Source organism: Gadus chalcogrammus, chromosome 14 (assembly GCF_026213295.1).
Source record: "Gadus chalcogrammus isolate NIFS_2021 chromosome 14, NIFS_Gcha_1.0, whole genome shotgun sequence".
Taxonomy (NCBI): Eukaryota; Metazoa; Chordata; class Actinopteri; order Gadiformes; family Gadidae; genus Gadus; species Gadus chalcogrammus.
The window spans coordinates 15,121,816-15,146,647 of record NC_079425.1 but is presented as its reverse complement, the minus strand read 5'-3'; the positions used below and the strand labels follow the sequence as shown (position 1 = coordinate 15,146,647).

General features: G+C 43.7%; 1 protein-coding gene across 2 annotated transcripts; it reads left to right on the top strand.

Annotated features, from left to right (window-relative positions):
* The first annotated feature begins 20 nt into the window (after positions 1-20).
* galns (galactosamine (N-acetyl)-6-sulfatase) lies at positions 21-24,777 on the top strand. Of its 2 annotated transcripts, XM_056608309.1 has the most exons (14): positions 21-164; positions 381-504; positions 791-865; positions 1,014-1,116; positions 1,722-1,865; positions 3,445-3,511; positions 3,597-3,724; positions 3,900-4,039; positions 4,362-4,465; positions 12,344-12,492; positions 12,674-12,776; positions 14,705-14,826; positions 21,043-21,160; positions 23,281-24,777. In XM_056608309.1, exons 1-14 carry the CDS (start codon positions 36-38, stop codon positions 23,365-23,367), a joined length of 1,593 nt encoding a protein of 530 aa, XP_056464284.1. In that variant the 5' UTR covers positions 21-35; the 3' UTR covers positions 23,368-24,777. The 2 variants fall into 2 exon arrangements, 1 of the variants encoding a protein (XP_056464284.1); XR_008904124.1 differs by lacking the exons at positions 21,043-21,160; positions 23,281-24,777 and adding an exon at positions 13,227-13,327 and having other exon boundaries at positions 14,705-14,785.
* The last annotated feature ends 55 nt before the right edge of the window (positions 24,778-24,832 follow it).

Below are 24,832 nucleotides of genomic sequence, written 5' to 3'. Positions count from 1 at the left end.
ATCAAGCAAGCCCAATCACTTCCTATATCGGTCATATGACTCGCGCTGCAATGGACACATTCATTAAAAGTTTCACTATCATTTCTTTCTTAACATATGGATGTGTGTCAGCGACCCCCGTAAAGGCCTCAACTCCAAACATTATCATTATGCTTATGGATGACGTAAGTGGCTCTTGTGAACCATTATATCTCACTGGTTGAGTCACTTCCTATGTCGAGTTTGGGGTTTGGAATTTAGTGTGTCAGTGTGTCAGTATAGTCAGTGTTTTATTTTTATTTATTTATAACAACGATAGACACTGCACAACAAAACCTGTGTGTTAATGCCCTTGGTTTTCATCAAAGCCATGTTATAATTCATGTTCCTGGGCTGTGCAGATGGGCTGGGGGGATCTAGGGGTGTTTGGCCAACCCTCCAAAGAGACCCCGAACTTGGATAAGATGGCAGCTCAGGGAATGCTCTTCCCCAACTTCTATACAGCCAACCCACTCTGTTCCCCCTGTGAGTCTACTGTGTGTACACACACACACACACACACACACACACACACACACACACACACACACACACACACACACACACACACACACACACACACACACACACACACACATACACACAAATGACATGTGTAATCTATACCATCACATACAGGCAATGATGTGAATCTCCAAAAGTGAACTGAAGTTTTGTTTATGAACAATGTGGTTAGTTGTCCTTAAATAAATGTTTATAACTACAGTATTGCAGATGGCAAAAACTAGAATATATTCTGTTTGAAATACAGCTAGAGCCTCCCTTCTGACAGGAAGACTGCCGGTCAGAAATGGATTCTACACCACGAATGGCCACGCACGGAATGGTTTGATATTGTTTCATATATATTAGATACAATGTAGTTTATGTTTGTAATGTATGTGTATATACCTGACTCAGATTTCAAATTTTCAGCTCATATGTTTTTCCTGCAATGTTATTCAAAATACTTAAAGTTAAAGTTACTTCTTCAGCCTACACCCCCCAGGAGATGGTTGGCGGGATCTCCAGCGATGAGATTCTTCTGCCCCGTCTACTGAAGAAGAAAGGCTATGTCAGCAAGATAGTTGGCAAGTGGTGAGGATTCAGGATGTCAAAGAGCTGTTACTTTGTATGATATATTATGCATAGTCTTTACCAAAATTCACTTATCTTCAATGTGGGTATAATATATACCATGTTTCTGCAAAGTATGGATAAGTTGAATCTCAATGTTTCTGCATCAAGAATGCGTTTTATAATAACATTTCTAGAGGAATGTATATCAACACGTGTGTTTTAACTTTTTTTGTGGTGCTTTTGATATGCTTTTTTGTGTATATTTTAGGGAAGAGAATTGCTGTTGGCTATTTCCTAATCGGAAATAACCTATATGTATAATTGTAAATATAATTACGAAGCTCGTATATCAAACATTCAGAACAATAAGCAACATTTTGGTTGGGTTTCCCCCTTCCCCAAGTACTCATATAAATGCATATACAAAGTTGTTTACAGCCTATGGCTATAAGTAAATGTTCTGTGACATGGAATCATATATCCTGTATGGTATACATGAACATTTTATATGAACACAGTATTCTGCACACCCAAAACGATTGGTCCACAGCTCCTGTGATATGCATATGTTTTGGTATTATTTCAAACAGCCTTGGTTATGAGTGAATAATGTCTCGGTGCAGGCATCTAGGCCACAGGCCCAAGTTCCTGCCCCTGGAGCACGGCTTTGACCAGTGGTTTGGTGCCCCAAACTGCCACTTTGGCCCCTACAACAGCAGTAAGAGGCCCAACGTCCCCGTCTACAACAACTCTGAGATGGTCGGCAGGTAGGAGCCCACACACTCATGACCTTTACCATCTGGATTAGCTTTCAGGTTATTTTCAGTTTCTACTCATCTTGATATAAGTAGAAACTGAAAATAAGATGCATGCATATGTCGGTCAAATTTTGGACTCTGAGAATTAGAGGATTTTTCAGTTTTTCTTCCTCAACGCTTAGAAAATGTCTACAAATCTGCCTAAACTGCGCACATTACAATCTAAGGGGCCATATCATAATTAATATATCCCTGGCTATTATGCTATAGGCCAATCTTATAAATAAAAAAAACAAGATATTTTCATGAAGACATGAAAGTTATGACTTGGGTGCTGTGAAGCAGATACAATTAAATAGCCTGATTAGATAAATTATGAGATAATTGGAGATAACATATTATTAAGATTGAGTTCATTATTGTTATTAAAAGCATGGTTTGATTCAATGGTTGGTGAGCTTCTGCAATTCTTATTTCGTCAGAAATGCTTTTTTCAGATTAACAAAACAAAAACAAAAATAAATATAGTTGCAAGCAACCATGACGGGGTCCTACACGATGACAGCTTTATAAATACATGATAGTAAACAATGTTTGATTCCATGACATGACTCCAAACCAGCGACCCCCATGGTCATGTGGCCCAAGCATTACCTCTATACCGCAATGACATTTAGACTCCCAAGGGCATATTAGACTATATTTTGAGAAATATAAATCTTCAATGTGTGGTTATATTGTGAACTTGGTCGGTATGGTAAAATGGCATTGGAAGTAAGCATATAAAAATAATCATCAACCATGTTTCTTAACGGAAACATATTATGGAACTCATATACCATAGTATATGAGTTCCAGAAAACATATTTTTGAAGCTGTTTGCTGGAAATAAAATCTCGCCTACCGCTAGTCCCCTCTGTTTCAGTCCCTTCAGAAAGCGCTGATTCTGATGTCTGTAACTTTAATGCAAATGAGCTGCTGCCCATTGACCAATGAGCTGTCAGAATGAACCACAGCATGGAGGAGAAGGGATTGTTGCCGTTTGCGGCTCCTGGAGCTTTACATCTATATAATATAATAATAATATCATATAATATATAGCTATTTATATGATATTAATATCACGGCCAAAAGCTATGTGCGCCTCGGATGATATTATGAATCATACTGCGTCCGACGTCGCTGGTACTTCCACAACAAGTAAAGACGAGTAGTGGGGGATATCTCGGCCATGGTTCAGAAGAATCGAGGGAAAGGAAGTTTCGCCTTGACTCTCTGAGGTCCATATTGAACCGTGACATGGAGGAGAAAGGGATTGTAGTCCCGGAGCTGAGCTGCCGGACTGCTGCCGAGCTCCCACCGCCGGAGCTGCCGGAGAAATGACATGTGTACCGCTTTAAGGCCCGGCCTGCGTTGGAGACATGCCTCGGTTTGGACAGGCCAGCCTCAAACAAATGCATAATATTTTATTTTTTTCAGATATAGACTTCAAATTTGGCATGGGTATACAATTTAATCTATATTCGACAGCAGAGCCAAGGATTGATGTGCTGTTTGGTTCCACATTGGCAGCATCTTTGTTTTCCAGATATTATGAAGAGTTTCAAATCAATAGGAAGACAGGAGAGTCCAACCTCACCCAGCTCTACCTACAGGTATCTATCAATCTGACTCCACTTGTCTCTTTATCCGCCTTGTCTGCCAGTCCGTCTGATTTGATTTGTTGATTGTTCCCTACAGGAAGCTCTCGGTTTCATCCACCAACAGTCCCTCAGCAGCAAGCCTTTCTTCCTGTACTGGGCCCCTGACTCCACCCATTCCCCCGTCTACGCCTCACAACGCTTCCTGGGGCGGAGTCGTCGGGGCCGGTAAGCTCCGCCTCCACTCTGTGTGTGGGCCATACAAATTCAGCTCATTGAACTAATATTTTTGTGGATGTTGACACTGTGTATGTGGCGATACTGTTTTTATGTGTGTAAACACTGTGTGTGGCTTTGTGTGTTTGTGTGTGTGTGTGTATGTGTGTGCATGTTTGTGTTGCAGGTATGGCGACGCGGTCATGGAGATAGATGATAGTGTTGGTCAGATCCTTTCATGGCTGTCTACTCTTGGCATCGAACAAAACACCTTTGTCTTCTTCACTTCAGACAATGGAGCAGCTGTGATGTCGGGCCCCAACGAAAGTAAGAGCCTCCTACACAGCTGCTGTCTGATATACGCACACACCCATTGTTTGTACTGTATGTGTGTTTGTATAATGAATTTGTGTGTGTGTGAATGTGTATTTATTATGCATTTATTGTGTGTGGACTGCCTATCTACCTTTGTCTGTCTATGTCTCTGTGTGTGTGTGTGTGTCTCTGTGTTTTTGTGTCTTCCTGTGCTTTTGTGCGTGTGTGTGTGTGTGCGTTTGGACTTCCTGTCTACCTGTGTGTGTGTGTGTGTGTGTGTGTGTGTCTCCTTATGTGTGTGTGTGTGTGTGTGTCTTTATATGTGTTTCCCCAGGTGGCAGCAATGGCCCCTTCCTGTGTGGGAAGGAGACGACCTTTGAGGGGGGGATGCGGGAGCCAGCGGTGGCCTGGTGGCCGGGGCACATCCCTGGGGCATCGGTGAGTCTGCTGCCCTGCTTTCACCCACTCACCTCCGCCCTGCACACCTGAACACTACAAACCTGCTGTACTGCAACGGTTTCTCTAGCATGACTACACACATGAACACTACTGTCAAGAAGCGTTACAACTGTATCTCTGATGGCTGGTTCAGACTACACGATTTCAGCCCAATTTTGCCCTGATTCGCTCGTCGCAGACAAATTTGCGAATCGTGCACGATTTTGAAAATTCAGCGACGAGACGAGGTCTTGTCATGTGTCATGCTTGCAATATGCAATGTTTTTTTTCTTCTTTCAAAAGTCTTTTTTGACGTTCGAAAACCCCACGACGAAAGTTTGGCACACCAGAAATTTGGGGGAATCGCATGACGTAGGCCTATCCATTGTTGACTTTGAGGGAATACCGCGAACGGCTGGAGCTCACGGGAAGTGTTTGCTAACTAGTAAAGAACGTAAAGTAAAGACTAGTAGAGATGCGCGGTTGGCGGTCATACCCGCGTACATAGTGGATAATCCACGGGTTGGGTGGATTGTGTGGAAAAAAGTAATGCTTGGAGGACTTGCGGGCGGGTCCCGGTAGAATAAAATCATAAGTAGGTTAACATATTGACTAGAAAAACGGCAAACTGAAAAAGTATATTTTTCTATAATCTCCCTGCTTCTGAAATCTCCGCCCAGCGCTCGTCCGCTGGTTTTCCAAGCATTCCACTGTGCGATCATCCCTGCTGCGTAGGCTATGCCCTCTCACATATTGTTGAAATCATATGCTGGATGCTTTATTCTTTCTATGTGGCTTTTAGTTATTGATCGGGCTATATTAAGACCACGTTGGCTACGTTCACTGATAACAGGGGACATTTCATACTGGTTGGACATTTAAGCTAGCCGACAGGCTTTTGTCGGGATGCGGAACACGCAACTCAAAATCGGTATGACATTACAGCTCATCAGCGCATCTCTACTAACTAGACTTCGCGGCACAACGTAGAGGACCGCTATCATAATGCCTAGTATAGGAACTCGGGATCCATTGTTATTTACACTTTGTTGCTGCATCGATGCTGCGTACATCGTGAACGATACAAAGTAAGGCCCTGTCCACACTAACCCGTGTAAATCTACAAACGTATAAATATTTATCCGTTTAGCCCTTCCGTCCACATTAAAACAGCGAATTCCGACACTGAAAACAATGCTTTTCAAAAACGATCGCTGAGGTGGATAAATGTGAAAACGCTGGGTTCGTGTTGTAGTGTGGTCAGATACAACTGTATCTCTAAGATGACCGCACAGCTGAACACTACTAAATTGCTGTACTACAACTGTATCTCTACTTGACCGGATTTGCCACAACAGGGATGGGTCCTTCTTCAATAAGCTGTTTTGTTTTCTAAACAATTAACGTCAAACTAAAATTACTTTGGTGAATTCCATCCCTTTTAGTAAGGCCTATTTAGTTATGGGAACAAATAATTAGTAACGAATTATGTTGATGAGAATTATGCCTATACTTGTGTGCCTCTACTTCTACCTATACTTGTGTGCACGGCGATGCGTCTCTGACACAACAATGCACAGTTATTGTATTTAGTGTCAATTTGAGGAATATAGTCGGCAGTTAGTAGGGATGACATTCCGCATCCTGGTTAGAGGAGGGTCCGTCCCAGGGGCGACTTAGCACAACTTTGGCGCCTTTTAACTAGTAGTGAAAGCAGATTAGAGGTCAAATCAATGGTAAGACTTACCACAGCGAAACTTACCAATGGAGAAGGGCCATATGTGTGTGGAGAAAGCTCCCCCCCGACCCCAAGCACACACACCCCCCCCCCTCTCCTCCCATCCTCTAAGCCTGTGCGTTCTGCAAATGACTTTTAATTGTATTAGGGGTGGCTGTGACACGGGGTGGCCAGGCCTTGTTGAGGGGGGGGGTTGAGGGGGGGGGGGGGTAGGGGCGGAGGCTGCAATAAGCCTGGCCCCTGGCTCATCTGGCAGCAGCATGCAACACCCAGATAGTGCTGCGGAGTGTAGAGGGACGGGGAGCTAATCTGTTTGTGTGTTTGCTGAGGTTGGATTGGACCTAATGAGGACCACACTATCTGAATATAGCAGACATTCTGGAAGGGGGAGGGAGGGATGTGGGAGAGAGGAGGGGGAGAGAGGGAAGTGGGAGAGAGGAAGTTGGGGCAGAGGGAGGGAGGGTTGGGGAGAGCTGGTGGGAGAGGGGGAGGAAGGGTTGGAGGAATGAGAGGGGGGAGGAGCGGGGGGAGAGATGAATCTCCTCCTCTTCCTTTGCCTCCTCCTCTTTTTCTCCTCCTCCTTCTCATTCTATTTGTCTCCTCACCTTTTCTTTATCTTCCCCATTCGGCTCTTCCTTCTCTTCTGGTTCTCTTTTGCACCTCTCATTCTCCATCTCTCCTTCTTCCCTCTCTGTCCCTGTCCTCTTCTCGTTCTATTTCTCTCCTCTTCCTTCCCATCTCATTTTCTTCCTGCTCCCCTTTCCTTTCTCCCGTTCTCCTCCCCTCCCCTCTTCTCGTCCTCTTCCTCCCCTCCTTGCTCCTCTTCCAGGCTGGGGGGGGGTTTCCTCTCTGATCCTCCTGGCTGTTAACGTATGGTAAGCAGCTTGTAGCAGAAGGCAGCCCTGGCCCGGCTCAGCCCTTCCCTTCTGTAGGAGCAGCAGCGCTACCGGGTTGATCAGACACTCGGCTCTCCGCCTCCTGGGGTCAGGATAGGAGATCAGCCCTGACTTAGAGAGGAAATACACCAGACATTGTTGAATTCTTCTGTAAGAATAATCAAGAGAGAGAAATGGAAGAAGGGAGGATTAATAGGAAAAGAAAAGGCTTGGATAAGAATTATATAATATGTGGGAAAGAGGTAATTAAAACTTTATTTAGTTAGATGAATGTTCGAAAAGGTTGTATTAATTAATTAATTAATTAGCTTATTGTAGTTTCAATTGTTTTTATTTATCTCTGGCTGAGAACATCAAGGGCTTGTTTCACTTGAGAGCATAGGTCTGTTATGTTTTCCTCTGAAGACAACCTGTAACCATGACACGTTTCTGTGAGGCATCAGAGAGGTCAAGCTGGTTGCTCTATGAATACAACAAATCCTACTGATGACATCATCAATAGAGATGTCTGCTTATTAATCATATCGGTTTGGCATATTCAATTCTGTAGGATCAACACAGCACGTTACTCCCTCCCCAACCTCCTGTCGAACCAGGAAGTGCATCATGTTACAGACACATCGCTGCTTGAAGGAGGAGCCTGTTATGATTCTCCCCAGAAAGGCAGGAAATGTGTTGGAATGAGAACAAGAATAGTATGTGTGTGTGTATGTGTGTGTGTGTGTGTGTGTGTGTGTGTGTGGGGTGGCCGTGGGTTAATTCCCTCCACACAAGCTGGGGGAATGTTTTGGAACCCCCACACACACACACGCACAAGCACACACACACACACACACACACACACACACACACACACACACACACACACACACACACACACACACACACACACACACACACACACACACACACACACACACACACACACATAGCTGTAGACCGTCCTAATCCCCTTTGTTGAGGCTTATCAGGCAGCAGACAGGGTCCGGCCCAGAGGCGCTGGGCTGGCTGCAGGCGGCGATAAGCAGCCTGTTAGACGCTGCATGGACCACAGAGGTCCATAGACGCCCATGCAAACACACTGGGTAATGAAATCTGCCAGCTAATGAGAGATAAGTGCCCTTGCTAGATTCTCCCCAGTTGAGGTTTTTATTGTATAGTATAGTGGCAAGTAAGCTAACTTCTTTGTTGTCCTCTTCAACATCCTTTGTGTCATCTAACTCAGGGCTCATTGTGATGGTGATGGTGGTGCAGGTGAATTTACTTTGATATTGATACTTTAAACAGGCTAATGTAGGCTGATGAGTGTTTCCTAGGGTTAGTGCTTATGTGGGTTAGAGCTCTGAAGGATGCATGTTAAGAGCTCTGAATGATGTTGGTTTAGGTTAGAGCTCTGAAGGAGGGTAAGAGCTCTGAAGGATGTTGGTTTAGGTTAGAGCTCTGAAGGATGGTAAGAGCTCTGAAGGATGTAAGTTTAGGTTAGAGCTCTAAAGGATGTTGGTTTAGGTTAGAGCTCTGAAGGAGGGTAAGAGCTCTGAAGGATGTTGGTTTAGGTTAGAGCTCTGAAGGAGGGTAAGAGCTCTGAAGGATGTTGGTTTAGGTTAGAGCTCTGAAGGATGTAAGTTTAGGTTAGAGCTCTGAAGGAGGGTAAGAGCTCTGAAGGATGTTGGTTTAGGTTAGAGCTCTGAAGGATGTAAGTTTAGGTTAGAGCTCTGAAGGATGGTAAGAGCTCTGAAGGATGTTGGTTTAGGTTAGAGCTCTGAAGGATGGTAAGAGCTCTGAAGGATGTAAGTTTAGGTTAGAGCTCTGAAGGATGGTAAAAGCTCTTAAGGATGTTGGTTTAGGTTAGAACTCTGAAGGACCTTAATTTAGGTTAGAGCTTTTAAGTGAGCTAGGCTGGGTCTGAAGATATAGCCGGCCAACAGATAGTAATTCCTGCATTTTTTACATGTAAATACATGTAAAAAATAAATACATGTATTTAGGTTTAGAAATGAGGAAAGCTGTGAGAAGCGCGAAATGCAAGTAGCTATGTGGGCGGATCTCTGGCGCGGTAGCTATTATACCGCCGGCTAAATGGCTCTTGCGTCCGATGCAAATCTAAAATGTGTTGGACTGAATACCAGTAGGTGTGTTTTGGGTGTAAACCAATGAGAGTGCCATCTCCTATCCCCTTTAAGAGCCATGAGCGCATTTGAATCTGACGAGTTTATATTTCGACAGCGTGTTCGCAGTCTCCGATGAGACAGATGCATGACCACCTGAATTTCAAACTTCAAATGGCTCAGTTTATGGCCAAATAATATGGCCTAAATCACACATGAATAGCGTTTTCTTCTACAACTTCAGAAACACTGAGTTGTCAGTATTGTAAATTTGTAAATTTCGGAAAAGAAAACACACATATGATATGTGGTCCTGTGTCTGCAACTGTTGGTCTATTTAATGATATGCGGCAATAAATTAACAAACCTTGTTTCTTACCAGTATTGTATACATTATCGTATATATATATATGTGTATATTATATATATGTGTGTGTGTGTATATATATATATATATATATATATATATTCGTATATATGTGTGTGTGTGTGTGTGTGTGTGTGTGTGTGTGTATATATATATATATATATATATGTGTGTGTGATATATGTATGTGTATATATGTGAATATGTATATATACTGTGTATGTATATTGTGCCAACCCGGCACGGTGAGCGAACCACCTCCTCCCAAACAGGACACCATTTCGCGGGGAAAAACCAAAAAGGCATGTTTTATTCCAAACTCAAACATAAAGTCTCTCGCTGAAGAAACAAAAAAGAAAGTAAAAACCTGGGAGGAATCGACGGTCCTATCCCCCGTGGGTGGAACCCCCGTCACCCACGAGGACTGGTGTCTCCGTACAGGAGCTCCAGGGCTGGGAGAGCCCTGAACGAGTGGAGAAGCAGGCTATTTAAGCCCTGCTTCTCCACCTGTTCCTCAGGTGCTCTCCTTAATTGGCCCGGGCCGGGTTGCCACAATATATGTGTATGTGTGTGTGTACATACTGTATATGTATATATGTGTATGTGTGTCTATATATACTGTATATGTGTATATGTATATGTGTGTGTATACATACTGTATATGTATATACTGTATATGTGTATGTGTATGTATATATACTGTATATCTATACACTGTATATGTACGTATGTGTGTATCTGAGTAAGTGTGTGTATGTATGTGCAGCATGGTGAAGGCATACCGTTTGCTGAGGCTGTGGCGCGGGTGCTGGCTGCTGATAGTGCAGTGTGGCGCCACAACGGGTGCAGGGTGCTGATAGTCTGTAGGGTGCTGATAGTCTGTGGGGTGCTGATAGTGTTATCTGATGGGGCGCGAGGCGTCTCCTCCTGAGCACAGAATGGAACCCGAGATCAAGGATGACATCGAAAAAATTGCATTTTATCAGAAAATAGTTCAAAGTTTATAAATAAAATAAAGCCTTTCACCACGGCTGCTGAGGGGAGATAAAACGGCTGCTTACTACGGCTCAACCTGTCATACCGAGGGCTACTCCTCGCTCCTCTGCTGCCCTGTTTTCGCCTCTTCTCTGCTCTCCCCTGCTCTCCTCTCCTCTCTCCTCTCCTCTCTCCTCTCCTCTCCTCTCCTCTCCTCTCTCCTCTCCTCTCCTCTCCTCTCCTCAGCTCGGCTCTCCTTTGCTTTTCTCTCCTCTCTCTTCTCCTCAGCTCTGCTCTCCTCTCTCTTCTCCTCAGCTCTGCTCTCCTCTCTCTTCTCCTCAGCTCTGCTCTCCTCTCTCTTCTCCTCAGCTCTGCTCTCCTCTCTCTTCTCCTCAGCTCTGCTCTCCTCTCTCTTCTCCTCAGCTCTGCTCTCCCCTCTCTTCTCCTCAGCTCTGCTCTCCTCTCTCTTCTCCTCAGCTCTGCTCTCCTCTCTCTTCTCCTCAGCTCTGCTCTCCCCTCTCTTCTCCTCAGCTCTGCTCTCCTCTCTCTTCTCCTCAGCTCTGCTCTCCTCTCTCTTCTCCTCAGCTCTGCTCTCCTCTCTCTTCTCCTCAGCTCTGCTCTCCTCTCTCTTCTCCTCAGCTCTGCTCTCCTCTCTCTTCTCCTCAGCTCTGCTCTCCTCTCTCTTCTCCTCAGCTCTGCTCTGGCCTCTCCTCTGCCCAGCTATGCTCTGTCTCCACTCTTAACTTTGCTGTCCTCTGCTCATCTCCTCTCTTCTCCCGTTTTCCCTCTCCTCGCTCCTCTCTTTTCTTTGCAAACTTCTCCTTCATTCTCCCTAGTCTTCTTCTCTCCTGTCTTCTCATATTCTCTCGCCCCTCCTCTTGCGTTCTTCCCTTTTCTCTTTGACCTCCTTTATATTTTCATATCTTCATCTCTCCTCTGCCCTCAATTTAATGTATCTCCCCTCTCCTCTTATTCTCAACTGCCGTCTTCTCCAGTTCTCTCTATCTCTTCCACCATGTCCTATTGGTCTATTCTGGACTTCTGTTCAGACAAATATTCAATATGGCCAATGGAATAAAACATCAAACCATGAAAGGCAGGAATTAATTGGTATTCATTGCACAATTTAAATGTCCTAATAAGCTGGGAAGATAAGAATTATTTTCGAAGAAAAACGAGTTTGTGCATGGGTCATGCCTTGTTATTTTCATGTCTGGGTTGAGTTTTATTCAACCTATTTTAAACATGATTGGCTCTAAGTTTCCCAAGGTGACATTGAGACTAATATGGTTCTTCAATATTTATCTATATAGATAATTCTGTGTTATAGTCGCAATATGTAAGATTGCGCCCCACCAAATAACTAGTCAGCATTCCAAAAAATCAAAAGCTATGTTCTGTCGATTGAACTGGCTGTGCAACTGTGTGACGTGAAACAGCATAGCTGGACTCTGTGGGTTGATTGGGTGGGAGTGGTTTTTAGGAGTGTTTATTGTAAGATTCCTGTGAACAACGGCAGCCAGCCTTTTTCATTTGTAGAATATAAGATGGTGGACACTACGCTACATTTATAAAGCGCTTTTTTGTAGGCCAAGTAATGGTGATATAATACTGTGTGTATGTGTTCTGTTGTGTCTCCTGTGTGTCTGTGGGTTTGTTTATGTGTTGTGTGTGTGTGTGTGTGTGTGTATTTTTGTGAGTGTATGTTATTGAAATCGGGATGTTATCATTTGTGGCTGGCTGGCTGGTCATATAATAATGTGTGTAATATGGATATGTTGTATCCCCTGTGTGTAGGTGAGTTTCCAGTTGTCCAGTCTGATGGACCTGTTCAGCACCAGTCTGTCCCTGGCTGGGGTCAGTCCTCCAAATAGGACCCTAGATGGACTGGACCTCACCCCGGTCCTGCTCAACTCACACCCAAACAACACTTCCCTCACTGACCGGTAAGAGCTTTGTGTGTGTGTGTGTTTGCCTATCCTGTATCTAGAAATTAACATTTTCAATTAATACTTGATATTTTATATTCTATCAATCATCCCGTGTAGTGAGGCAATTTTATTAACTACTGATTTTTTTCTTGCAATGAGCTACATGGATGATTTTAACAAATGTAACTTCCAATAGGCCGATATTTTATTACCGTGGAAATCAGCTGATGGCGGTGAGGCTCGGACCATACAAGGCTCACTATTGGACGTGGAGCAACTCACTGGAGGAGTTTGAGTCTGTGAGGTTTCCCCGTTTTTTCCTCTTCTCTATCTATTTTATAATATTGTTTTATAATTGTATCCTGGGAAATTGATTCTCCTTGGTTCAGCCAAAACAAACTGCCCTACTTGGTTTCTGCTAATGTTAACTCTTCCTCTGCTGCTGTGATCTCTAGAACGGCTGGATTTGTGGTTAATGAATACAAATTAAGTGAACTCACTTCTGGATACTTCTGTCGTTTATCAGCCCGTTGACTCTTGGTGTCTTTTACTTCCCCCCCTTTTTCCCACAACATAAGAAAAACATTGGTTCGAAAAACAGTTTAAAAGCTGTAAAAAAAGAATTAATTAATAACAATTTAAATAAATATACAAATATCTTTGTTATAGGATAAAAAAACACTTATCAAAGACATAGAGTCTGCGTGAACATCTATCCGTAAATGGTCTACAATGTGTTACGCTCTCAGGGGGATGATCCAGCAGGGATGACATGAAGCTGTGAGATCAACTTCTTCACCAGCATGACTCCTTCTGATACCATCAGCTCCCTGGGGGAATCTGGCTGTCTGTGCGTGTGTTTCTTTGTCTGTGTCAGTATTTCTGTCTGTCTTAGTATACGTGTGTGTGTGTGTGTGTGTCTGCATGTGCATACACGTTGACACGCTTGTGTCTGTGTGTCTGCGTGCGTGCCTTTACCAGACGCTTTTCTCCCAAGTGATTGAATTCAAAGTGAATCAGATACCGTTTGTGTGTGTGTGTGTGTGTGTGTGTGTGTGTGTGTGTGTGTGTGTGTGTGTGTGTGTGTGTGTGTGTGTGTGTGTGTGTGTGTGTGTGTGTGTGTGTGTGTGTGTGTGTGTGTGTGTGTGTGTGTGTGTGTGTACCGGTACATGCCTGCATGTGCCAGCCTGTGTCTGTCCGTGCGTGTGTGGGTGCATGCTTGTATCTGTGTGGGTTTATATGTGTTGTTGGGGTGTGTGTATGTCTGCATGTGTCCCTCTCCATACAAGTGGGGCTGTATAACATGGCCACTGTCCACCACCCCCACCTATCCCACCTCCTGCTGTTACCATAGCGCAGGGTTTCCAGGGTGGCTGCCGTTCAATGTATGCCTCATCGCCCACTTAAATTGCTCTCTCCTTCAGGGCCGCTGAATCAATAGCTGTCCCTTTATCAGCTCATGTGGACTGGAGTGGAACTTCACATGTAATGTCCTCTTGATTGCCAGAGAGAGAGAGAGAGAGAGAGAGAGAGAGAGAGAGAGAGAGAGAGAGAGAGAGAGAGAGAGAGAGAGAGAGAGAGAGAGAGAGAGAGAGAGAGAGAGAGAGAGAGAGAGAGAGAGAGAGAGAGAGAGAGAGAGAGAGAGAGAGAGAGAGAGAGAGAGAGAGAGAGAGAGAGAGAGAGGCTGTGGCGGCTGCTGATGAATTTTGTGTGTGTGCATTATCTCTGGGGATCAACGAGTGCATGTGACTCAATTACTCTTTGATTACTACTTCATCACAAAGGATTTTGTGGTTGTGCGCCCATGTGATTGTGTCCCTGTTCAAGTGAATAGGACCATCTGAGTAAGTGTGTGTGAATTTGGGCTTGTGTGAGTGTGTTTGTGTTTATGTGTGTGTTTGGGGTTGTGAGAGATGTGTATACCAGGTGATTGTGAGTGCCTGGTTCTCTCTCTAGTGTGACCCTGATAGGTGGAGATATCGGTAATCCCAGGCCCTATAAAAAACAAATAGACCACATGTAGCAATATGAAAGCAAGCAACCATGAAATACAAATACGTATCAATACAAGGCAAATAGGCCTCTCAGCGTTTATTTGGCTACAAGGCCACATGTTGTTAATCAATGTCTTAATATATGTATGTGTGTGTGTGTCTTTGTGTCTGTGGTAACATGCTTGTTTGTGAGTATGTGTTCGTGTGTTTACACATGCATGTGTGTGTTCTAGGGTATCAACTTCTGCCCGGGCCAGGAGGTACCAGGGGTCACGACTCACGTCCAGAAGGAGCACACCATGCAGCCACTCATCTTCCATCTGGGGCGGGACCCTGGGGAGAAGTACCCAATCAGGTCAGTGCTTTAGACTGGTATGTGTTGTGTATGTGGCTGGAAGAGAGGCTTATGTTTAAAAATGTGTTGTACTACTTAAATTACAGAAGAGTAACAAGTATACTACTTAACTGAGATGTTTGCCAGAACTCAAGTTTGCACAAAGTCTAATTCATGTCTTTATTACTAAAGACCTTATCGAGGCGAGGGCCAGAGCAAAGGAGCAAGAGAGAACCATTGATGGAGGACAGGAAGAGATGCATGAGAAAGAGGTCTCATTTGCCCACCCAGCAGGAGGGATCATGATTAAGATCTCCTCTTGTACCCCCCCCACCTCCTCTGCTGATCTATTTTGTCCAGTCCTACCAGTCAGGATGAAGCACAGAGAACAACTCCATCTTGGCCCTTTGTTGTTGTAAAATACAATGGTTTGGTTATACCCAATATTTATAGCATTGTCAGAACTTGAAGGCAGACGGACAGGATATAGTGTAATGACAGACAGGATATAGTCCAGTGGTTGAAGAGGACAGAGTTTAGTGGTTTGACTGGGTAGTCTAGTGGTATTTGTTATTTGATTACACATTCCTTATTTGATATTGCTTTTATATATTAATTGTTATATTTCCTGCATTAAGTAAGGAATGAAGCCAACTGCTACTAAAACTATAGTACAATCCATTGGATAGTTGTTAGTATTTGAAATAGAAATAAACTACAGCTTTGCAAACTATCCGTGAATTCGTTATCTAGTGTGACGTTTTAAAACCAATACGTATCAGAACACATTGTTTTTCTCCATATTTTGTTTCATCATGGGTACGGTGTTGTTGTTGTGTGTATCTTCGGTCTGCCCTTTGCTGTCGAGTGTTCAACTCTGTCAAACCGCCCTCTTCCTCTTCATCCTCCTCCTCCTCCTCCTACGAGATTGAATGATAAAACTTTAATGGCATTTTGGATTTGCCCATCTCTTATTCGCTGCGTATATTCAAGGGCAGGAATCAAAACAGGCTAAACCAATCAATATGCAGTCATGTGTTGTGCTGGGGATTGCCTGATCCTTTACGTGCGTTCATGGGTTAACGCTGGAGCGTGCACACACACACACACACACACACACACACACACACACACACACACACACACACACACACACACACACACACACACACACACACACACACACACACACACACACACACACACACACACACACACACACACACACAAATGCTCATGTAGGCCCAAATACTTTCAATGCTTGGGGTTGCAGGTCATCTGAGTGCTTTTAGATCCTAACTATTAATTCTCTATGAAAAGATATCTCTATTACCTCCTTCCTCCTTCTTTTTCTGTATCTCGATATATCTACCCTTTTATGTGTGTGGGATTTAGTTTTTTGTTTGTGTGTGTGTGTGTTTGTGTGTGCATGTGTATTGATGAGGTCGTATTATATTGTTTGTGTGTGTATCTGTGCATGCTTTGCGAGTGTCTGCGTAGTGTCTGCACGTGTGTGCATGCTTTACAATCGTGTGTGTGTGCGCATGCGTTGTCATGTTGTGTGTGTGTGTGTGTGTGTGTGTGTGTGTGTGTGTGTGTGTGTGTGTGTGTGTGTGTGTGTGTGTGTGTGTGTGTGTGTGTGTGTGTGTGTGTGTGTGGGGGGGGGGGGGGGGGGTATATGCTGTGTCCCCCAGCTGGCCTGGGAGGCTGGCTGTCATTAATCTCTGTCTTCACCTAAAGAGCCACTTAAGATGATGTAGAGCCTGTCTATAGACATACCTTCACTACTGTGGCCGGGCATGCACTCACTCACACACACACACACTAGGGATGCAAATTATCGAGTAATTCATTAATCGATAGTTGTTTCATCTTATCGATCGATGATCGATTAATTGATAAGCGGCAATTCTTCTGAGAAGCTGAATTTCCTTCTGAATGTGACACATTTAGGTGGTAATTCAACGAAGTCGTTTAGTTGTTGTACTTTAAAATACTTCCACATATTGTGCATTTGGCGTCTTTGTCGTCATTAACCAACTTAAAGTGGCTCCATACTGCACTCCGTTTTGCCCTCTTCATCGTGTCAGTGTCCCGCTTTTCGTTTGTCTTGTCCTGCCGTGTTCCAATACCCGTACTGTCCGTACTTACTAGCCAAAATTTGAGTACGCAGTACTCCAATTCAGATCCGGCGAAAAGAAGTATACTTCAAGGACCCGGATGCCGTACTCAAAACGGGCTAATCGTGAAGTGTGGATCGAAGGACACTCCCCGTACTGAACGGCAGCCTTCTTAGCTACGTAGCAGAAGAGGCGGAGCCAGGCAAAGCCAAAGTCGGCGCATTTTCCACATAGCCTGCATTAATAGTCATTTTGTAGTTTTTATAGTTTTTATAGTTTTTATAGCTTTTTATAGCTGCTAGGCGTAAATAGTTCACCGTTCAAAGCGGGATGTTTATTGCGGGGGAGGAGCCACGGCGGCAGTCGTGATCGTAATTTCCGGTTAGTGCACCACGGAGTACTCGATTTGGAACAGCACTCACATTTGAAAAATTAACGTAGTAGCCAGTGCGGATAGTATACTTCCTTTAAGTATACTCATGGAAGTACAGGTATTGGAACACGGCACTGCTTTGCTTGTGTTCCCGCTTGTGTTCCCGCGTGTGCGTCAAGTACGTCTGGCGTCAAGTGCGCCCTCACGTGGACGGTTGGGGAATTACGGGTTAAAATGCGATTAATTGCAAGTAATTTATTTTAATCGAGTAATCTCTTATCGACAATTAATCGATAATCGATTAATTGTTTGCATCCCTAACACACACCCATGCAGTAAATATCACACACATACACGCACACACACACACCCATGCAGTAAATATCTCACACACACACACACACACACACACACACACACACACACACACACACACACACACACACACACACACACACACACACACACACACACACACACACACACACACACACACACACACACTCACACACACACAGAGTACCTGCCCAGTCAATTCTACACTCAAGCCACTGCAAGGATTATCTTTTAAGACAAGAAACACAATGATATAATAAAACAAAACAATAGGAGACACAATAATGATGTCTTCTGAAAAAAGATTATGTTCCCCTTGAGTTCCCTTTTGTTAAAATTGCTCTTTCATGTTTTTTATATTTTGTATACAAAATTTTGAATAAGTATTGGCCTGTGTTCTCTTTAATTTTCTCTGTTTCGTGGTTGTTGAGTGGTGGAAATCGTCATTGATGGACCACACACACATTGAAATGTAAAGCGGGCACGTTGAGTTATAGAGAGCTAAAAGACAGGAAGCATTTTTTAATGTAAACTTGACAAATTGTGTGTGAATATTTGCACTGAATTTTAAACATTATACAATTTTATTTTATTATTTATTTTATAGAAATGTACTTCCAACTATGGTATTTCTATTACTCCAAAATTGTTATTTTCCAAGTTTGTAGCTCAGGACTAAATTCAAAGCAGCATTTACAAACAAACTGCTGAAAGGTTGACAAGCCCTGCTAACAAGCGTTTAACAAACATTCTGTTACCAAACACAATTTTACAAAACACATGCTGAAACATTAAGGACTACCCCGCCTCGATTTTTCCCATTCAAGATGGCCGGCTGGTGAATGAGGTAAAAGACAGCAGGGTGGTTCCCTAACGACAGGACACCCAGAGCCCTCAAGCCCCGATCCCCCATCAGGCCCCACTAGCCCAGAAGCCCCTGGGAGCCGTAGTCCCCCAGAGTCCCCTCTCAGACAGGTCTCAGCTGGTCTCCCCCTCCGTCGCTGATCAGAAACACCCACTGGGGGAGTGTGTGTGTTTGGGGGGGGGGGGGCGGGGCGGTTAAGGTTAGGTTTGGTTTTATGGTTTGGTTTATGCATCAGGGTTTGGTCGTTGTTGTTATTTGTGAGAGTGTGAGCATGTTTGGGTTTTGTGTGCGAGTGAGTATGTGTGTGTGCGACGTAAGGCTGTGTGTGTGTGTGTGTGTGTGTGTGTGTGAGTGAGAGAGATCTTGTGCATGCCCATGTGCATGTTAGGGTGTGTGTGTGAGTGTCCATGTGAGTCTGCGTGTGTGTTTTTGTGTGTAAGAGTGCATTTGTCTATGTAAGGGTGTGAGCCTGAGCATGTGTGTGTGTGTGGGGGTGTTTTCCAGCAGTAGGTTTATGAATCAGTAATCAGTGTGGTGACACACCTGAGCAATGCTGCGTCCCCCCTGGGTGTCATAGAATATAAATCAAAGCAGCTCATTTGCATACAGCCTGTTTGTTATTCCACATTTAGCCTGTGCACCAGTAAGATTTAAGCTACCACTTCTAATCATGATAATGGGGTGTGTTGACTTGGGTGTGGGGCGGGGTGTGTGCTTGGGGGGATTGGGGGCTGGTGAATAAATAAATGAATAGTATCGTGTTCGTCTCTTCCACTTCATGCATGTCCGTGCGACGCATGGACCTGGCGGCAGCTGGTCGTTATGCTGGTTCCCTAAACGGGTATCTGCCACGAGTAGCCATGTCCTAACATAGGAGAATCTGCTTCATATTTGGGTTGGGGAAAAAATGCGGTGGTCAACATCAAATCAACAATTTTCCGAGAACAATTGTGGGAAAGTTGCACTATGGACTTCATAGGTCCTAATTGGAACCACAGATTCCATTACCGATGATGGCATCAATGGTACCACTTTTCCGGTGTTCATACGTGTGCTGAGGTTCTTCTTAACACAAGTATGAAGCAGAAAATAATTTGCAGCCGTTTCAATCGTCATCGTTATGTCGGACAGGGAAAGGACCTCTCGGCCTGCAGGAAGCAGGAGTCCCAATTTAAAAACAGATAGTGGGAACAATCTTATTTTTCTCTTTTTCCCGAATGAGGAAAGCATAAAGTGATTGCAGCTGTGGCCGCAGAGGGGAGCTAAGGGGCCTGAGGATTGTAGCCTGCTGATGAATGGAGGCAAGGGAGGAGGGAGGACTGGAGCGACGGGAGGGAGGTATGGGGGGAGGGGGAGGGGAGGACTGGCATGGGGGCCCTGATTGCACAGCTCAATATAATAATCATTATTATAAGAGGAATTCAAGACGTTAACAGCATCTGCAGAAGAGAGGAGCAGGTGCTACTCTGGTGGTGGAAGTTCCAATGCCTTGTGGGAGATCTAGGTGTGGGGGGGGGGGGGGGAGAGGTGAGGACCAGGGGTGGGAAGGAGGGGAGGGATGTGGCCGGGGGTTATTACACTAATTGACACTTCACCTCATACACGCACACGCTCCCCAGGGGCCAATCAGAATGGCCGGTTTGGGAGTGAGGTGTAGGAGGAAGGGGGGCGGGGGGGTCTTGGCACAGGTGCTGGTGGTGAGAGAAGCGACAATGTAATGACATACGCACACATTCACGCACATAAACACACACACACGTATACAGACACACACACACATGCAGAAACACACACACATTTACACACATGCTTAACCCTACAGGTCCTATTGAGGATGGTGCTCCTTTGAAAGTGTTGGGGCCCCGTGTGGTTTGACCCAGTGGATGTAATGATGCTCTGAGGGCCTTGGGGCCGCTGGGGCCTGACAGCAGCCCCAGAGGGGAGGGAGGGAGGGAGGGAGGACGGAGTAAGGGTGAGGTCCCACCCCGGCCGGAGCCCTGTTCTGTCCCTCCAGGGCATAGTGTGGACCCTGATCCTGTGTGTGTGTGTGTGTGTGTGTGTGTGTTTGCGGGGGGGCATATTTGTGTTTCTGTCTGCCTGTTTCTGCCTTGTGTGTCTGTTTGTGTCTCTCTACATTGTGTTTGTGTGTGTTTCTGCATTACCTATGTGTCTTTCTGTATGTGTTTGATATAACAAGCTAGTCTGCTAGCATGCTAGCTGGAGTATGGTGTCTCTGCGCTGTCGTTCGGGCGTCACAGCGTAGCATTTCAACCCCTCTCACCTCCACTGGAAAAACACTAGCATGTCTCACAACTGGAGGCCCACTCCTTTAAACACTGGCACCGGAGACGAATGTGTTTTGTCTCATGTGTGAAATGCAAAGCACTTCCTGTATACATTGTGTGTGTTTTGTCTTATATTTATACTGTGTGTGTGTGTGTGTGTGTGTGTGTGTGTGTGTGTGTGTGTGTGTGTGTGTGTGTGTGTGTGTGTGTGTGTGTGTGTGTGTGTGTGTGTGTGTGTGTGTGTGTGTGTGATTACAGTGTGCTGTCCATGGAGTACCAGACTGTACTCAGAAGAATTGCTCCAGTTGTAAAACAGCATCTGGACTCTCTGGTTCCAGCTGCCCCTCAACTCAACATGTGTGACCTTGCTGCCATGGTAACTGCATCATCAACACCCCACGTTCACTCACTCACCTGTCATCCTCCACGCTGCATCATTCATGCTAGATTATTTAGTTTACACATTTGACAAAGTGATAAGTTAAGGCTATGAAAGAACCAAACAACAAAAGGCAGGATAGTTGCTCTTCTACTTTTTAGTCTTCAAAATGAATTATTATTATATACATTAATTAGGTGAGTGCTGCATGCAGCGCTCAACTATTGTCTTTCTTTCTCTATTATTCTCTACCAACCTATCTCCTTCCTAAATGTTTCACCTAGAGACTCAATTCCAATTCTAAAATGTTCATATTAGCTTGGAATCGCATGCTTCTTTTCAGATTTTTTTTATATTATATACTTTTTTAAAGATATTCTACTTTTAAAATACTATTTCCTACAATGTAAGTCAATGGTCATTTTCCGACACTTAGGCCTACTACTTCAGAATTCGTAACTTGGTCCATATTTTATCATTAACCTTCATTCAAAGGTTTCACAAATCAATACACTTGTATCTTCAATAATCTGAAGACAGAATTTCGATTACCTTTACACTTTTTCCAAAAACAAAGTTTAAATTCCATGTCGGCTTGTTTTCAGTTGGTCTCATCAATTTACGTGGAGGTTAGAGAGCGAGGACGTGCACTCCGTGTTGCCAGATTAGGCCGTTTTTCTCGCTCAATTGAACTACTTTTTACGACGTTCAGGCAGCGTTGCCAGATTGGGTGATTATCCCGCCCAATTTGATACATTTTAATAACGTTAGGCTGGAAAAATGAGGCGAGCACATACAATTTCGGCTATTTCAGATTCTTCAGTTCAATTTATTTTACATTTCTGCATTTTTAGCAATCCCTTGCGCTTTTCATTCAGCTTTGAATTTATTTGTTCCCAACCATTTTCGTTTTTCTAAATGGTGTGCCTAATAACATTGTTTACATCATTTAGACTTTTGAACTCTGGTCAAATTCCTTTAAGCCATTTAACGTTCCTTTATGTCTTTAAATCTGTGTGGCTTTATTCAAAAATATTTTCAACCTCACTTTGTAGGCCTACTGCAGATTTCACAAATCAACACACATGTTCAATAATCTGAAGACAGTGTCCGGTTCGTCCTGTCGGGGTTTATTTTCCCGATAATGATTGGCGTTCTGTAAATTATCCCTTACTTTTTACACGGCTCTTCTCTTTGCCGTGGAACGCTGCTCCGTTCACTTGAATGGGCACTTCACAACTTCCGGCTGTGAATTATATTTGATAATTCGCCGTTGATAGGCATATAACGACCGCCGTCAAGGAAAGCGGATTTTTTTTGCCGTCTTTCATATCACTCCGCATATAGTCCGGTAATTTATCAACCCCAGCGTCTCCGGTTGCTAAGCGACGTCTTGGCAATTAGCCGTGTAATAAGCGGAATAATGGATAAAACGTCGCAGGTACGAAAATAAGCCCCGACAGACGAACAGGACTCTGCGAAGCAGTCTTGCCTCTCCCTGACGGGGCTTATGTTTTCCCGATAATGACCGGCGTTCTATACATCATTCCTTACAGAATAATTTATAATTTAATAATTTGTGTAAATAACTTAGTATCAATTACTAGTCATCAAAATTTGTAGTATTTTCCAAAGAAGCTGGGTTGGCTTCCGCTTCCCTTGAGAAAAAGGGAAACAGTGAGCTACTGCGGAGTTATTTGTGGAACAACAATGCCCCCCAGTGGTCAAATATAATCAGTTCAAGTAATAACATTCTAGGACGCAAACAATTATATTGACGTTGGAATCCTTTGAGTTGAGTGTTTGATTCCAGGAAGGAATACAATAAATGGGGAAAGATGTATAGGCCTACATTATTTTACCATTTAACACACACACACACACACACACACACACACACACACACACACACACACACACACACACACACACACACACACACACACACACACACACACACACACACACACACACACACACACACAAACCTGAGAAGTCCCCACGTTTCACTTGTTTCTCTATCTAGCTAGGTGGGATGTTTAAAGAGTCTATCCTCATCCCATTTAATTAAGGAATGTTTAGTTCTTAATAGCTTTCTCTCTTTCCTTCTCCTTTAGAACTGGGCCCCTGCTGGGTGTGAGAAATTAGGAAAGTGCCTCAAAGGGCCGGAGTCCCTGCCCTGGAAGTGTGAGTGGCCCCACTAGGAGCAGGGGGCCAGCACCAGAGATACTTCTGTCATGTCCTTTTTACTTGATAACGTCTATTCTAATAGGCATATGCTGTACATGGGTTTTAATGTGTTGTCTAACGTTGACATCAATCAAACTTCTTCTTTCATTTTTATTTCAGAGCGGTTACTCAAACATGTGTTGTGAGTGCAATATTTAAAGAAATAGTACTTTTCATCTCTGTTATATTATAAACTATTGATCATCATTAGGATGCCTCTTTAACTAAGAAGTAATCTTCATTAACTTAATAGCTTGGTCTCTTTTGTTGCTGTGTAAGAGCTGCTGTGCTGTGAAAACATGAAATTAAAATTGCCTGTTATTATTTTTTCACCTCAATTCCCCTTTGTATTTTGCCCTCAATCAACCAAAACATTCAGGTATGTTCCTGTATTTTACTTGACCAATAACATTGAGTATGAGATGGTAAAGAGAACCATTCAGTAGTAAGCACCTCTAAAGCCACTGAAAAAACAGATTTGCTAGTTCCTCCTTACTTACCTCACTTAGAAGAACTATACTGTAAGAGAGAACTCTGAAACTGTGAAAAGGGCATATCGTTTTGACCAGAACCTTGGTTTTGCGTGGTAGATGTTTGGTTACAGAAGTTAGTTTTAAGGTATTTCAATAGACCACCTACATCAGCATTACAACATCCATGTTCGATGATAGATCCACTCTTGACTAAGTGGACATTTGAGAAGGAGAAATTCACATCCTTTTTATCAAACAAGCTGAGTGTGGGTTTTCATTGGAATAGGATGTTGTAACACTCAATCAAAAGTATTCATCATATACTTAATACCCATCCCACACTATTATAACTAATATAACAGTTCTCATCTTCAACTTTGCATAATTTATTGTATTAAACATAATTATGTTTAATAGCAGTGCTACTGAACGCTATTGGAATTTACATGAATGTATGCACATTTGAGTAAAAGCCGCCTATATGCAACCATTAACAATGCTGCTCCCTCCAAAACGCTAGCTGGCCCTTAACATGCTTAAATGCTAAAATATAAGATTTTATTGCAGTTTGTAGCTAGTGAGTAAGTATTTTATTGTCTCTCTCACGAGAGAAATTTGCTTTGGGCACAGAGAGAGCATCGGCGACACATACATAAAGATTTTACAGTGGGCCCTAAATGCATGATCGAGCTAAGGCCTAAATGCCGTTGACTTATAATTTGTTGATGGATTTGTTTAACCGCCTACTGCATGTTGTCTGTCGCACGTGCCTTCAATGCACTGTAAACTTTTAACTTACGCCAAACGTGTGTGTGTGTGTGTGTGTGTGTGTGTGTGTGTGTGTGTGTGTGTGTGTGTGTGTGTGTGTGTGTGTGTGTGTGTGTGTGTGTGTGTGTGTGTGTGTGTGTGTGTGTGTGTGTGTGTGTGTTCGAGTGTTGGCTATGAGTGTGGGGGCGTTGCCAACATT

Bases quoted from the DNA above. Each gene is read 5' to 3' on its own strand.
- galns (XM_056608309.1), top strand. From the start codon at position 36: ATGACTCGCGCTGCAATGGACACATTCATTAAAAGTTTCACTATCATT. The intron at 3,725-3,899 runs GTAAGCTCCGCC...TTTGTGTTGCAG, and splicing joins GGGCGGAGTCGTCGGGGCCG to GTATGGCGACGCGGTCATGG. The intron at 4,466-12,343 runs GTGAGTCTGCTG...CCCTGTGTGTAG, and splicing joins GGCACATCCCTGGGGCATCG to GTGAGTTTCCAGTTGTCCAG.